We start from the raw sequence: 16487 nt of genomic DNA on the forward strand, positions 1-16487 counted from the left end.
AAAAAATAAAACTTACCATTTTAAAGTATACAGTTCAGTAGCATCAAGTATATTCATAGTGGTATGCAGTCTTTAGCACCATCCATCTCTATAAGTTTTTCATCTTCTCAAACTGAAACTCTGTGCTTGTTAAACAATAACTCTTGTTTCCGCATCTCCTCAGCCCCTGGCAACCACCATTCTACTTCCTATCTCTATGAATTTCACTGCTTTTAATACCTGAGATAAGGGGAATCATACAGTATTTGTCCTTTTGTGGTGATAGTATTTTGAAGTACAAAAGTTTATTATTTCGATGATGTTCAGTTGATCTACTTTTTCTTTTGTTGCTTGCGTTTTTGGTGTCATTTAATAAGCCATCACCAAATCCAGTGTCACGAAGATTTACCTCTTTGTTTTCTAAGATATCCATTGATTTTGTGTAGAAATCATTATACATTAACAAAAGAAACTGAGCTAGTGCATAAATATTGCCTTAATCTGTTCATGTATTTATTCCCCAATATTCAGCAAGAAATCTAAAAACAAAATATTCTTCAAAGGTCTTAAAATATTTTTTTCTTTTTGCAGTATACAACTGAAGATTTGCTTGATCAAATTCAGGCAAGTGAGGAAGAAATAATGACCCAATTACAAGTTCTAAATGCCTGTGAGATTGGAGGTAGCGTTACTTACTACTATTATAACAATGATGACATTGGCCATCGTAAGGGAGATAAGTTTTTGGACATCTTCACCCTACTGCATATAGTTTATTTAATATTCTTTTGGGTTTAAGGATGGTGTCATTTGGGCCGGGCGCAGTGGCTTACGCCTGTAATCCCAGCACTTTGGGAAGCTGAGGCGGGTGGATACTTGAGGCCAGGAGTTTGAGACCAGCCTGGCCAACGTGGTGAAACCCTGTCTCTATGAAAATACAAAATTAGCTGGGTGTGGTGGTGCATGCCTGTAATTCCAGCTACTTGGGAGGCTGAGGCACGAGAGTTGCTTGAACCTGGGAGGCAAAGGTTGCAAAGAGCTGAGATGGTACCACTGTACTTTAGCTTGGGCATCAGAGTGAAACTGTCTAAAAAAAGAAAAGATGGTAATATTTGTCTTTCTCATTGTGGGATAGAGACTACATGTGATCATCTTTACATGAGGTCAATCTGCTACCAGTGACTTTAATCACACTTTGACTCCTTCCAACTTTTTTGAATTAAATGGTAAAGGAAGAACCATGTTTGATTAAGAAAGGTCCAGGCTGGGCGCGTGACTCAAACCTGTAATCCCAGCACTTTGGGAGGCCGAGGCTGGGCAATAGAGTGAGACTCCATCACAAATAAATAATAAATAAATAAAATGGCATGTCATAGTCTCTCACAGGAATAGGAAGGGGATCTTTATGATGCCCAGCCCTTAACTTGGCCCTCATCCACATTGTACCTCAGAGTCTATCATCTCTTTGGTGAGCTGGACTTCTTTATGAGTATAGAAATGCCTCTGCAAGATAGCTGTGATGAGAGTTATAACCATGGTAGTGCAGCACAGCAGAGATTATCATGAATATTGAACCTATGACCTTTACCTCATTTGTATGATACTCTAATGAAATGACTGTACCAACTGCAGATTTCCTAATTTCTGTTTAGAATGACAAGATTATTTTGAGATAATTAGGGTGCCATGCTATGTGCCTTTAACATCCCAGCTGCTCTGTAGGCTGAGGCAGGAGGATCATTTGAGCACAGGAGTTTAAGACCAGCTTGGGCAAGAGTAAGACCCCATCTCTAAGGAAAAAAAAAAAAAAAAAGAAGAAGAAAGAAAGCACTTGAGAAAAGCTAGTCATATGTAAAGTACTCTTGAAAAACAACTTGATCTCCCTGAAGACACAATTTAAAATGATTGGGAGAAAAGCTTAAAAAGAAGCACTGTTTACAGAAAGTGAATAGTTTTTTGTTTTTTTTTTTGAGACAGTCTCACCATTGCCCAGGCTGGAATGCAGTGGTGTAATCGTGGCTCACTGCAACCTTGGCCTCCCAGGTTCAAGCAATTCTCATGCCTCAGCCTCCTGAGCAGCTGGGATTACAGGTGTGTGCCACCGTGCCCAGCTAATTTTTTGTATTTTTAGTAGAGATGGGGTTTCACTATGTTGGCCAGGCTGGTCTCAAACTCCTGGCTTCAGGATCCCAAAGTGCTGGGATTACAGGAGTGAGCCAGCACACCCAGCCTATTGTCTTGTTTTTGCAGTGGGCAAGAGTATGCTGTGACTTTATCAATCTATTAGCTAGTTTACATAAAATGTTCTTTGGGCCGGGCACGGTGGCTCATGCCTGTAATCCCAGCACTTTGGGAGGCTGAGGTGGGCTGCTCATGTGAGGTCGGAAGTTCAAGACCAGCCTGGCCAACATGGTAGACCCCTGTTTGTACTAAAAATACAAAAATTAGCCAGGCATGATAGTGCATGCCTGTAGTCCCAGCTACTTCGGAGGTTGACATGGGAGAATTGCTTGAACTCAGGAGGCGGAGGTTGCAATGAGCTAAGATCACGCTACTGCACTCTAGCTTGGGAGACAGAGTTGAGACCCTGCCTTAAAAAAAAAAAGTTCTTTGGTAAATATAACTTACGCAATTTGTAGGTTATTGGAGGATTCTTGAATTTGATTATGAGATGAAACTTCTGAATCATGTAACTCAGCTTGTGGATTCCGAATCATGGTCTTTTAGCAAAGTTCCTTTGAATACATGCCTTCAGGAACTTGGACCATTGGAGCCAGGGTAAGTATTTTAATTTCTTGTCTATCCAGATTTCCTTAAGGGGAAGGGAGTTCTTTTACAGATTGGAATTAAACCCAGGGCATAAACTACAATAGTTATATTTTGATATCTTTGAGAAATGTTTAAAATTACAACCAAAGAAGATTTGGGAATTTTGGTCACTGGGGTGAATACATGTGCATTATCTTGTTTGTTTTTGGCCATAAAAATATAAAGAAATAGGCCAGGTGCAGTGGCTCATGCCTGTAATTCCAGCACTTTGGAAGGACAAGGTGTGACACCCAGTCTCTACTAAAAAAACACAAAAATTAGCTGGGCGTGCTGGTGCTTGCCTGTAGTCCCAGCTGCTTGGGAGGCCGAGGCAGGAGAATTGTTTGAACTCCAGAAGTGGAGGTTGCAGTGAGCCAAGATCGTACTACTACACTCTCAAAAAAATAAATAAAAATAAATAATAATAAATAAGGAAATAATATGTTTGAGCTATTTTATAATAATAAATGTATGGTTACATAATTGATGTTAAAATGTTTAGCATAGGGCCTGGCACATAGTAGCTACTCAGTATATTTTAGTTCCTACTTTAAATAAAATATTTGGCAACCAAAATCACTTAGTATTTGAAATATCAAATTTCTTTCTTAATTTTGAGTTGGCAGTGGAATTAAAATATAGTGCATAAAAATGCTTATAACTTTTCAAATGGGTGTTTTAAATTTTTCAGGGAAATGATAGAACACTGTCTTAAATGTTATGGGAAGAAATATGTAGATGAAGGTAAGATTTGGAAAGTATTCTCATTTAACTCTTATATGTTAAAACTGGCATACCTTTCTAAAGCCTGTTGGTGTTAAAAATAAGAACTCTGGCTGGGTGCAGTGGCTCACACCTATAATCCCAGCACTTTGGGAGGCTGAGGTGGGTGGATCACTTGAGCCCAGGATTTCGACACCAGCTTGGAGGACATGATAAAACGCTGTCTCCACAAAAAAATACAAAAATTAGCTGGGTGTGGCAGCGCAGGCCTGTAGTTCCAGCTACTCAGGAATCTGAGGTGGGAGGATCACCTGAGCCTGGGGAGGTCGAGGCTACAGTGAGCCTTGATTGTGCCACTGCTCTCTGGCCTGGGCGACAGAGTGAGACCTTCTCAAAAAAAAAAAAAAAAAAAGGGCCGGCACAGTGGCTCACGCCTGTAATCCTAGCACTTTGGAAGGCCAAGGTGGGCAGATCACCTGAGGTGTGAGGAGTTCGAGACAAGCCTGGCCAACATGGTGAAAACCCATCTCTACTAAAAATAAAAAACATTAGCCAGGCGTGGTGGTGCACAGCTGTAATCCCAGCTTCATGGGAGGCTGGGACAGGATAATCACTTGAACCCAGGAGGTGGAGGTTGCAGTGAGCCGAGATCATGCCCAGGCTGGAGTGCATTGGCGTGATAGATAGAGCGAGACTCTATCTCAAAAAAAAAAAAAAACAAAAAACGAACTACGGGGTTGTGGAAGTGAGTTTAGGTGTACAATTCCTTTCAAGAAACTGCAGTAAAAAAAGGAAACGTTAGTATAGTATTTAATTATAAGATGATAATATGAAACTATCTGATACCTTTTCCTTAGGCGAAGTTTATTTTGAGTTGGATGCTGATAAAATATGCAGAACAACAGCACAAATGCTACTTCAGAATGCAGTGAAATTCAATCTCGCTGAGTTTCAGGAAGTGTGGCAGCAGAGTGTTCCTGAAGGAATGATAACTAGTCTTGATCAGCTTACGGTAATAGCAATAGACATTTCCACCTTACTTCAACAGTTGATTAATTACTAGGTGAATGATACTTGAGTTGGAGCTGAATTTGGAACCAATTTCTTTTCCTAGACACCCATTAGGAGTGCATGTACATCCAATCCATCACACAGTCCTTAAAACCCAATAAAGTATTGGAGTATACTTAACACATTATAAACTATACCTTTAAAATATTTTTAATAATTTTAGTAAGTTGCTCTCACTACAATACAATACAGTTTTAGAACATATCTATCACCTCTATAAGATCACTTGGGTCCATTTCCTCTTAATCCCTCTTCCTACTCAGTGTATCTCATTTTGTTCCATTTCTCACCATTTCTATCACCCCTCTCCTAGTCCAGACTACCTTGATTTTCTGCCTCTAAACAGCAATAGCATCCTTAGACAGGCCCTTTGCACTTTTACTTTTGCTCCCTTCCAATCCATTCTCTGTGGTGCTACTAGAATGATCTTTTAAAAATGCCAGTCAGACCAGGTGTGGTGGCTCATGCCTGTAATCCCAGCACTTTGAGAGGCCAAGGCAGGCAGACCACCTGAGGTCAGGAGTTCAAGACCAGCCTGGCCAACACAGCCAAAGCCCGTCTCTACTAAACATACAAAAATTAGCCAGGTGTGGTGGTGGGCACCTGTAATCCCAGTTACTTGAGAAGCTGAGGCAGGAGAATCCCTTGAACCTGGGAGGCGGCAGCTGCAGTGAGCTGAGTTCATGCCATTATGCTCTAGCCTGGGTGACAGCAAGACTCTGTCTCAAAAAAAAAAAAGAAAAAGTAATAAATAAATAAATGACAGTCAGATCAGATGAATGTCCTGCTTAAATCACTCTATTTATTTATTTATTTTTGAGACTGAGTCTCATTCTGTCACCCAGGCTGGAGTACAGTGGCTCAATCTCGGCTCACTACAACCCCCACATCTTGGGTTCTAGGGATTCTCCTGCCTCAGGCTCCCAAGTAGCTGGGATTACAGGCACCCACCACCACACCCAGCTAATTTTTGTATGTTTGGTAGAGTCAGGGTTTCGCCATGTTGGTCAGGCTGGTCTCAAACTCCTGACCTCAGGTGATTCTCCCACCTTGGCCTCCCAAAGTGCTGGGATTATAGGTGTGAGCCACTGCACCTGGCCTTAAATCAGTTTAATGGTTGCCTATTGCACTCAGGATAAAAAAAAACTCAGAATTCATGTCTTGGCCTATAAAGGCCCTTCAGGATCACCTTCATAGCTTCATCTCTGGCTACTTTCCCTTCTGCTCACTGCATGCCAACCCTCTTTCAGGTTTTCAAGATCATCAAGCTCTCACCTACCTTAGGACCTTCAAACAAAGCTTTTTGTTCTAGAATGATATTCTAATTTCATCTAGTCACCTCCTGCTCATCTTTGAGTCACTTCATCAAGGAGGCCTTCCTTCATTCTCCGCTTGAAGCAAAGGCCTCTGGTTTTACTCTTTGATAGCACGCTATGCTTTCCTTCATGGCACTCTCCCCTTAGCTTGGAAAAATGTTTATGTGGTTCACCACTCTCTACTCTGATGGCATTTTGTTTGCTGTTGCTTGCTAGTATGTAGCATACTGCCTGGCATGTGGCATATACTCGGTAAATATTCCGTTAGTTAAATGTAAAGATTTGCTTGGTATTTATGGAGTTCTATGTCGAGGCACCATGCTAGGTGCTCAGGAGAAAATGTCATACAAGGTGTCATCATGGTGTTTAGCCTGGGGACTCGCAATGGGGGATGGACACATATTACATGCATAAATCTGTTCTTACAATGCAGAGTGATCTACACCATGGGAAAGGCGTGCACACGATGTTATGAGAGCAAAGAAAAGGGGCTTACCTATCAGACTGGTCAATCACGGGTGACTTTCTGAAGGAATAGACGTTTTAGCTGCTGAGTGGAAAGATGAACTGTTGCTCTCTAGATGGAAGGAAGGCCAGAGGTGGAAATCTAGGACAGCATGGTCAAAGTTGGGGGGCAAATAAAAACCGAGGCACTGTTGTAGGGATGCATGGGCTGGAGTAAAGGATGCTTGTGAGGTAAGGACACTGTGGACTGCACTAAGGAATTTCAACTGTATCTAGAAAGCTCTTTGAGGCCACTGAGTGACATTAGTTAGAGGGGTTAACTCATCAGTTTGGCCTTTTGAAAAGAATACGATGACAGTAAAGAAGATGGACAGATGGAAGGTTGGTTAGATTTGAAAAAGGATTATTGTGCAGGCTGTCAACACATATGTTCCCAACTAAGAGAGTACTGGCCAAAGAGATAGGTAATGGGGGAATGGATAGAGGAATCCTGAAGTCTTAACATCTATTATATGGACTTTAGTGACCACATAGGTGTGGGGTTTGACTAATGGAATCAAAGCTGATGCCTAGGTTTCCTGTTTTCCTAGGATAGTGGAACTAGAGGAGGTTTGGATGATAAACGAGTTCATGTATAGATTTGGATACAGAGGTCTGAGACTCAAAAGAGACATCTGAGCTGAAGATATAAATATTATAGTCATTAGCAAGTAAGTGGTGGCTTAGGCTACAGGTTTAGATGAGGTTACTCAGTAGAGTGACAGTGAAGCAAGTAGAGTGGTTGGGATGGAAGCCTCAGGGAGCTACAACATCAAGTTATGAGGAAAATAAGACTGTGGTGTCAGGGATGGAGAGAGATGTAAAGAAGAAGGAGTAATCAACAGTAACAAAGAAAATAGAGGGCTAGGGACTGGGCACAGTGGCTCACACCTGTAATCCCAGCACTTTGGGAGGCTGAGGAGGGTGGATCACTTGAGGCCAGGAGTTCAAGACCAGCCTGACCTACATGGTGAAACCCCTTCTCTACTAAAAACATAAAAATTACTTGGACGTGGTGGCATGTACCTGTAGTCACAGCTACTCAGGAGGTGGAGTCAGGAGACTCTCTTGAACCCAGGAGGCAGAGGTTGCAGTGAGCCAAGACTGCGCCACTGCACTCCAGCCTGGGTGACAGAGCAAGACTCTGTCTCAAAAAGAAAATAGAAGGCTAACACAATGAATCCAAGAAAAAGGCCCACTGGATTGGGAAATGACAGGTTACTGGTGACCTTTAGAACCAGAGCTGTCTTGATAAACTGCTGGTGGTAGAAGCCAGATTTGCGGAGGAGGAAAGAAGTCACTGCTTAAAGGAGCTCTTTGTATGAAAAAGGCTATTGTAAATCTCTGGATAGTTTAACTTCCATGTAGCTGATATTTTGAATATCTTGAGCTAAGCTAAACCTAAAGGTAAAAGAATGAGTCATGTTTAAACATTACAACATTACTTTAACTGCTCTGTTTCTTCTAATTTCTTGTAGGGTTTAGCACTGGTGGATAGACACTCGAGACCGGAAATCATATCTTTGCTGAAAGTAGATGATTTACCTGAGGATAATCAGGAACGTTTTAATAGCCTTTTCTCTCTAAGGGAGAAGTGGACAGAAGAAGATATTGCCCCATATATTCAGTAAGTAATTTATTAAAGATGGATTTTGAGGGTTGTTCTTTTTACAGTGAGTGGCACAGCATTTTAGATTTATAATTGGAACACAATTTTCTTGAGTATTCCCTGAGGATACTGCTTCCCTAGAAACTCTTAGGTGGTGGCTGTCTTCCCTGTCCCCCACAATTACTGCTTCTGGAGGTGGAATATGCGTTATCTCTGTTCCTCACTATTGCTTCTAAAACCACTTCTTTGCTCTCATTCCTGGAAAACTGCCCCTTTTGAGGGACAAAATACATATCCCACTATGACTCTAAGGCCAACACCCCTCTCTGATTGCCACCTCATGCCTTACTTTATGTAACATTTTGGGAGAGACTAGATTGCAGTAGAACACGTTAGCCCCAAAGTCACTTCTTACAAAATCTTGAGTCCCCTAATGCTTGAAATCAACTAACACTACAGCTTTGTCACTGCGTCACACCTCTCAGGTGTTCTTTCTTCTCTTTACCCAGCTCGAATTCCGTGGCCAATCTTCTTAGCTCTTACTGTCTACACTTTACTCCTGTGGCCCTCTCTCCCTCTTGCCATATCTGTCTGGCAAAAAGCTACAAAGATTAAACCCAACTTTCTGCTTACTCTGTGCCTACACGTGGCCAGCTACAACTTTCTGGAGAATACTACACAATGAAGCTGCCAGTCTTGCTTAAGAACCTGATGGTACTTAGAACGGCCCCTCGCCAGGCATGATTTCCTCATGGAATTTCTTGACCCTTGGAGTTTCTTCTACATCTTCTTTTCCTTTTTCATACCAGCAGTACCCTCTGTTTCCTTTTATGATCTTATTTGTTTCAGAACATAGAAGCAGTGAGGCCAGAACAACCTTCTTTCTCACTGCCAAATTGGCCAACCTCCTCATGTGTGCACCGACTTCCTTTGCAGTCCTGTGTAGTGTATGAATTTTCCATGCTCCTAAGGCCAGTCCTTCTGCAGTAGGTCCATCTCCTCTGCCTTCTTAAAGACTTGGATCCTCGGGTTACCCCTTTCACCCCTCGTGTTATTAATGTCTTCCTCTTCTGGATCAACCCCACCAGCATACAAAATTCTGTAATATCGCCCATCTTAAAAGACAACAATAGCAACCTATTAGACCCCATGTCCTTGGCTCTCCTTCATAAGAAAATGCCTTTTACAAGTTTCCTATACTCACTCTATGCTTTTCACCTCCCATTCTTTCCTTTACCCAATGACATCTTCTTAATCCAATGACATCCGTCTTTCTACACTCAATGCTTAATCATTTGTCCTTGATTACTTGACTTAGCCCTATTTGACAGTGTCTGCTTCCTCCTACTTGAAACACAAATTTCTCCCCTCTTCCTTGGATGAGAGGGGAGAAAACCATCTCTTTTGTTGATGTCTCCCTTTTCTTCTCAATTTTTAAGTGTTGGAGTGCTCCAGGGCTATTTTTCAGCCATCTTCTCTTGTTTATACTTTTCCTTTGGTGCCCTCATCTAGACCTGGAAACAAATTTAATGACTTCCTAATTTCATCTTCATACTTGCCCTTTTCCCTGAGGTTCAGATTCCTGTATCTAGTTGCCTAATTCACCTTTCCAGTTGCATATCCAATAGGAATTTCAAGCTTAACATGTTCATAACAGAACCGTTGCTTCTCCCTCGTCCTTACCCCGCTTCATCATCACAGTTCACAGCACCACTACTAATCCAGTTACTTAAACTAGAGTCTAGGAATCATCCCTGTCCTTTCCTTCCCCTACCTTCTGGTTCAAACTATGAGCAAACCCTGATGGATCATCTTGTACCTGCCTCTGAATTGCTCTCCGTGTTCTATTTTTGCCCCCTTCCCCTTTCTCCTTCTTACACTGTTTAAATATTCAAAAGTGACAATATAATGAAACCTCCATATATCTACGGCTCAGCTTCCATAATCATCAACTCATTGGCTCCTTTATTTATTTATTTGAGACAGAGTCTCACTCTGTTGCCCAGGTGGGAGTACAGTGGTGTGATCTTGGCTCACTGCAACCTCTGCCTCCTGAGTTCAAGCGATTCTCCTGCCTTAGCCTCCCGAGTAGCTGGGACTACTGGCATGCGCCACTGCACCCGGCTAATTTTTGTGTTTTTAGTAGAGACAGGGTTTCACCATGTTGGCCCGGCTGGTCTCAAACTCCTGACCTCAAGTAATCTGCCCACCTTCGCCTCCTAAAGTGGTGGGATTACAGGCGTGAGCTACCGTACCCAGTCACCTCCATTATTTAAAACTTAGATCACATTGTACTTTTCCATTAATTAAAACACTCTTAGTGTTTTAATTATGTAATCTTCCCATTACATGTAGAATTAAGTCACAATTCTTTTTCCCCGTGCTTCAAGGTACTACATGATCTAGCTGTTGCCCCTTCTCCAGCTCATGTCCTCCTATTCCTCCCTCTCCTCATTATGTTCCAGTCATAATCTTCTCTTTGAGGTACAGAAGAGGAAACCAAAGTTCAGGAAGCATTGGTAACCTAGACAAGTTCACACCGGTACCTTGTATCCAGGTTCTCTGACTCTAGGCCCTGCTGTATAGGCCTCACTACTGCTTGTATTTCTAATTTAGAGGCTGTGTGATATAATAGAAATAACATAGACTTTGAAGTTATATAAACCTGGTGGCAGAATTTGACTCTGTCATTTATTACTTGTCTGAGCCATAGTTCCTCACATCTAATATAGGGTTAAATAATACATTACTCCTAGTTTTTGTTTTTTGCTTTTTTTTTGGTTTTTTGAGACGGAGTCTCACACTGTCGCCCAGGCTGGAGTGTAGTGGCGCGATCTCCGCTCACTGCAACCTCCGCCTCCTGGGTTGAAGCAATTCTTCTGCCCCAGCCTCCCAAGTAGCTGGAATTACAGGCACCCGCCACCACACCCTGCTATTTTTTTCCTCTTTTTAGTAGAGACAGGGTTTCACTATGTTGGCCAGGCTGTTCTTGAACTCCTGACTTTGTGATCTGCCCACATCGGCCTCCCAAAGTGCTGGGATTACAGGCATGAGCCACCCACCTGGCCTACTCCTACTTTTATTGTGTGCGTTAAATGAGATAATACATGTTTTGTTTTTGTTTTTTGAGACGGAATCTTGCTCTGTTGCCCAGGCTGGAGTGCAGTGGCTGGATCTCAGCTCACTGCAAGCTCCGCCTCCCGGGTTCCCACCATTCTCCTGCCTCAGCCTCCGGAGTAGCTGGGACTACAGATGCCCGCCACCTCGCCCGGCTAGTTTTTTGTATTTCTTTTAGTAGAGACGGGGTTTCACCGGGTTAGCCAGGATGGTCTCAATATCTCCTGACCTCGTGATCCGCCTGTCTCGGCCTCCCAAAGTGCTGGGATTACAGGCTTGAGCCACCACGCCCGGCCGAGATAATACATGTAATGTACTTAATTTAATTAAAACTTAGAACTACTCACCACCTTATCTCTCCTACAAACACCTACACTTATGTTTGTTGAGAAGACAGATTCAGGGGGAGAGAGATAAAATAAGTACATAATACTGTATCATAATATGTTCCCTAAAATATTCATGTTATTTTTTTTTTTTATTGTTCCTACAGAGATTTGTGTGGAGAGAAGCAAACCATAGGTGCATTACTCACTAAATATTCTCGTTCTTCGATGCAAAATGGTGTTAAAGTTTATAATTCGAGAAGACCCATTTCTTAAAAGAACAACAATCTTTTCTTCGGGACTCAAGTTGCTTTATCAAGTTGCTGGATACAAGAAAAAGAACTTGTACTTTTATATCTGACTTTTAAAAACCTGGTCTTCTAAGGCATTTTCCTCCTCATGTTAAGCATTTTGAAACTACTGTTGTTATTTCTTAAATGTTATAGGATGTAGCTTTCAAATTATATTTGTACTCTGTACACAGTGTAAACAAGGACAACAGAAATTATTGTTTCCTATATGATGTCTGAGGTCTCTGTGATTTACTTAAAGTTTGGCTTTTTATTTTTCAAATGTCATTTCTTTCTTTAGGATTTGATGTTCTAATCATTAATACATTTTAAGTTTTCTAGAGAACTAAACAGTAATAGTTTCATAGAAGAGAATTCTTTATTCACTTAAATATCATTTCTCACGTGAGTGAGTTCCCCTCTACTTTTAGCCTTCTACCCAAACTGGAAGCCACTAGGTGCTATCAATTATTTATATTTGTTGTTTACATCCATGAAATTGGCTGAATAATTACTCCTCTGCCTGGCGTAGACATGCACTTTGGGGAAAAAAATGAGTTTATAATCCTATAATGAAGAATACTGGCACAGGCAGTGCTCACTCGAAAATTTCAAGTAATTTCTAGTTGGTTTTGGAATGCTTGCTAAAGTTCCTTTATAGCTTTATTTTCCTGATTTGTTTTGGTTTAGATCAAAGTTCAAATTAATTTTAACTTAGCTAATGAACTGGTCACCAGGACAGTTGGAGCGGGTACAGGCCAAGGTTAAATGGTCCAAGCTTCAAAACTGTTAATGGATACTCCATAATTAATTAAACAAGGTTTAACTGTTACTGAAGTTTACAAGTTTTTATTGTCATGAACATGAAATACAAACACGATGGCTTTGAAATGTCTTTCAATAAATGTTTCTGCATTTATATGGATTATGATATATATATACACACACACAGTCTATATATCGATGTGTAGTCCAGTCTATTTATTTATTATTTTGAGACGGAGTCTCACTTTGTCGCCCAGGCTGGAGTGCAGTGGCATGATCTCAGCTCACTGCAAACTCAGCTTCCCGAGTTCAGGTGATTCTGATGCCTCACCCTCCCAAGTGGCTGGGAATACAGGCGCACGCCACGACGCAGGGCTAATTGTATATTTAGTAGAGACGGGTTTTCACCATGTTGGCCAGGCTGGTCTTGAACTCCTGACCTCAAGTGATACGCCTGCCTCGGCTTCCCAAAGTGCTGGGATTACAGGCATGAGCCACCACACCTGGCCTCTGGTCTATATTTTATTCTTTTTCTTTTTTTTCCCGCGACAGTCTCGGCTCTGTCACCCAGGCTGGAGTGCAGTGGAACGATCCCAGCTCACTGCAACTTACGTCCTGGGTTCAAGCAATTCTCCTGCCTCAGCCTCCCAAGTAGCTAGGATTACAGGCATGCACCATGCCCAGCTAATTTTGTATAATTTTTAGTAGAGACGGGTTTTCACCATGTTGGCCAGGCTGGTCTCGAACTCCTGACCTCAAGTGATACACCTGCCTCGGCTTCCCAAAGTGCTGGGATTACAGGTGTGAGCCACCACGCCTGGCCTGTAGTCTATATTTTATTCTTATTCTTTTTTTTTTTTTTTTCCTGAGACAGTCTCGGCTCTGTCGCCCAGGCTGGAGTGCAGTGGAACGATCTCGGCTCACTGCAACTTAAGTCTCCCTGGTTCAAGCAATTCTCCTGCCTCAGCCTCCCAAGTAGCTGGGAATACAGGCGTGCTACCACGCCCAGCTAATTTTGTATAATTTTTAGTAGAGAAGGGGTTTCACCATGTTGGTCAGGCTGGTCTCGAACTCCTGACCTCAAATGATCGGCCCGCCTCGGCCCCCCAAAGTGTTGGGATTACAGGAGTGGGACACTGCGCCTAGCCTTGTCATCTATATTTTAAAATAAATACTAAGGCAGCAGTGCCTAGTGAGAGCTCTGGAGTGCTGGAGTTTTGACATTTAGACTACCTGCAGTCTAATCACGTATTTTAGAGCTTAAATCACCGGACCCAGTGTGTCTGTTGACACAGCAAGCCAGAGGCACGCACCTCCTCCTGATTTAGGGAGACTTCCCACCACCCCACCCCGCCCTGTTACTAGCACCCTGCCCCAGCCTATTTATACCTGGCTCTTCGCAAACTTTGTCCTCCATTCTTCTTAATATGCGTGTACTAGAAAACTACCTTCCCTCCTTTTGTTGCTGCTGTTCTCGCTTCATCCACCAAATAGTTTCTTCGCTTTCCTAAATTTTAACAATTTTTTACGATAAGGCACAGGCGAAAATCGCAAGCCCTGCCCATTGACAAGACTTCCTAGTTCTACCCCCGCCGCCGTTCCACTTCCGCTGACGTCGGAGGTCAGAGGTTTCAGACAAGATGTCGGCCGATGGTTGCTTTGAGCGTTTGCGGAGAGGAGCATCTCTGTGACAGAAGCTTATTGACGGCGGCTTCTAGGAGCTAGTCGAAGGAGCGAGGTTGAGGCGGGCAGCGACCCTTCAGTTCGCTCCCCTGGGGACCGGCCGGCTGCGAGACGTGACTTTTGGGGACCGCAGGGTAGCGGGGAGTGTGAGGTGCCAAAGACCAGTAATGCCCCGTATCCCACCGGGAAGCCGGGAAGTCAAGCTCCGCGGGACCGCTTCATGCCGCTGACTGGTGTAGAGACCGCCAGAATGAACAGGAAGAAAGGAGACAAGGGCTTTGAAAGCCCAAGGCCGTATAAATTATAAGTATTTTTTCATTTCCCTTCCTTCCTTTTGGTTTTGTTGCCATTAATTACATTTTGTGATTGCTTGAAATTGACCTGGTGGGCCTGGGAAACTAGATTTTACTCACTGTGATGGAAATGGTGTTTGTAAGGTAAAAATGTTTTGAATGACAGTGTTATTCAGCAACTTTAATTCCCGTTGCAGGTTAGGTTTTTTTCTAAGTACTAGATTGTATTTCTGTAAAATCTGTTTTCGTGACTGTTGCTAAATTTTTAAAAATTGTCCCAATTGGTAGAGGTTTTTTTGTTGTTTTTTTTTAAATTTTTTATTTTTTTAGATGGAGTCTCTCTCTGTCGCCCAGGCTGGAGTGCAGCCACGAGATCTCGGCTCACTGCAGCCACCACCTCCCGGGCTCAAGCTTTTCTCCTAGCTAAGCCTCCTGAGTAGCCGGGATTACAGGCATGTGCCACGATGCCCGGCTAACTTTTGTATTTTCAGTAGAGACTGGGTTTCACTCTCTTGGCCAGGCTGGGCTCGAACTCCTGACCTCGTGATCTGCTTGCCTCGGCCTCCCAAAGTGCTAGGATTACAGGCGTGTGAGCCACTGCACCAGGCCCCAATTTGTAGAGTTTTAAAATGAAATATTGACATGTAAGTTTGAATTACTTAGAACATAGACCTAATATATACGTGGATAGAATTATACTTTAATGATAAAAATTATTTCTTCCTTATTTTCTTTTTATATTTATTAATATACAACCCATCAGGTCGTCTGCATCAACAACATAAATTTCCAGAGAAAATCTGTTGTGGTAAGTTTATTCTCAACAATTATAAACAGTAGCAAGTCCACTATAAAGAGTAGCAATCCACCCCTCACAGTACTTAGAAAGTTTATAGTCATCCAGATAATTCTTTCAAGAATAGGTAAGAATTAAAATTAGGGTCTATATGATTACAAGTTCCATGGTCCTTCTACTAATACTTATGGCCTCCCAAATTCTCCCTTTCCTTTTTTTTCAATTTCCTAATTAAAATTTTATTCCTCTTTATCTGGTGTATAATGTGAAAGCCTGTATAGCCAAGCATTTTATAATTGTGCATGAAACAAGTATAAGCCCATAGTGACATTTCTTCTAAGAAAAAAATTAAGATTAATACACTCATTGACTTGGCTTCTAAGAGGCCACTTTTGCTTCTTGACTAGGTGATGTTGCTTTGTAATGAAGTTTTAGATAGAGAATTTGAGATCTAGAAACCCTCTACCTCCCCCCACCCCCCAACACAATTCAGATGTATGAATTGCTGATATAATCAATTTTAGGAAAAAGCTTGAACCCTCAAGTTTTTTGTTTGTTTGAGACAGAGTCTCGCTCTGTCACCCAGGCGGGAGTGCAGTGCTGTGATCTTGGCTTACTGCAACTTCCGCCTCCTGGGTTCAAGTAGTTCTCCTACCTCTCAGCCTCCCAAGTAGCTTGAATTACAGGTGTGCATGACCACGCCCGACTTATTTTTGTATTTTTAGTGGAGTCAGAGTTTCTCCATGTTGGCCAGGCTGGTCTCGAACTCCTGACCTCAAGTGATTCACCTGCCTCTGCCTCCCAAAATGCTGGGATTACAGGCATGAACCACTGCACCTGGCTGAAAACTCAAGTATTTATTTAATTTACTTTCTTAGGGCTACCTTTATTACATAGACTAAAATGTTAGTGAGAGCTGGTTTTCCTTGAGTGATGGTATCAACTTCTCTGTCAGATTTGTTACCCAGGTATGTACATGTTTACTTAGGATAAGCTGAATAGATAGAAAAATGTCACTTTTCATAAGAGTCATAGAATCTTAGATTTGCAATGTTCCTAAAAGGTTTCTTAAATCTAGTCTCCTCATTTATGGAATTTCTCATGCAGTCTTCCCTAAGTTATGTACCTTGTATCTTATAGTAGGATACTTGAGTTGTATTATGTTGTATGAATTGGGTAGGAAACACAAGGGAATTAGGGAGTCTAG

General features: G+C 42.1%; 2 protein-coding genes across 3 annotated transcripts in view; both read left to right on the forward strand.

The window, feature by feature from the left end:
- DSCC1 (DNA replication and sister chromatid cohesion 1) overlaps window positions 1–12703 on the forward strand; it is a 19982-nt gene extending 7279 nt beyond the window's left edge. The window contains exons 4-9 of the mRNA XM_011941065.1: window positions 571–661; window positions 2619–2757; window positions 3479–3531; window positions 4368–4522; window positions 7880–8028; window positions 11621–12703. Of these exons, the coding sequence (XP_011796455.1) occupies window positions 571–661; window positions 2619–2757; window positions 3479–3531; window positions 4368–4522; window positions 7880–8028; window positions 11621–11729 (696 nt within the window). The 3' untranslated portion in view covers window positions 11730–12703. The remainder of the gene's footprint in view (window positions 1–570; window positions 662–2618; window positions 2758–3478; window positions 3532–4367; window positions 4523–7879; window positions 8029–11620) is intronic.
- Window positions 12704–14110: 1407 nt separating this feature from the next.
- TAF2 (TAF2 RNA polymerase II, TATA box binding protein (TBP)-associated factor, 150kDa) overlaps window positions 14111–16487 on the forward strand; it is a 109249-nt gene continuing 106872 nt past the window's right edge. For both annotated transcript variants that reach the window (XM_011941066.1, XM_011941067.1), the window contains exons 1-2: window positions 14111–14494; window positions 15238–15292. In XM_011941066.1, coding sequence (XP_011796456.1) covers window positions 14412–14494; window positions 15238–15292 — 138 coding nt within the window. In that variant the 5' untranslated portion in view covers window positions 14111–14411. The remainder of the gene's footprint in view (window positions 14495–15237; window positions 15293–16487) is intronic.

This window comes from Colobus angolensis, unplaced genomic scaffold (assembly GCF_000951035.1).
Source record: "Colobus angolensis palliatus isolate OR3802 unplaced genomic scaffold, Cang.pa_1.0 Scaffold198, whole genome shotgun sequence".
Taxonomy (NCBI): domain Eukaryota; kingdom Metazoa; phylum Chordata; class Mammalia; order Primates; family Cercopithecidae; genus Colobus; species Colobus angolensis.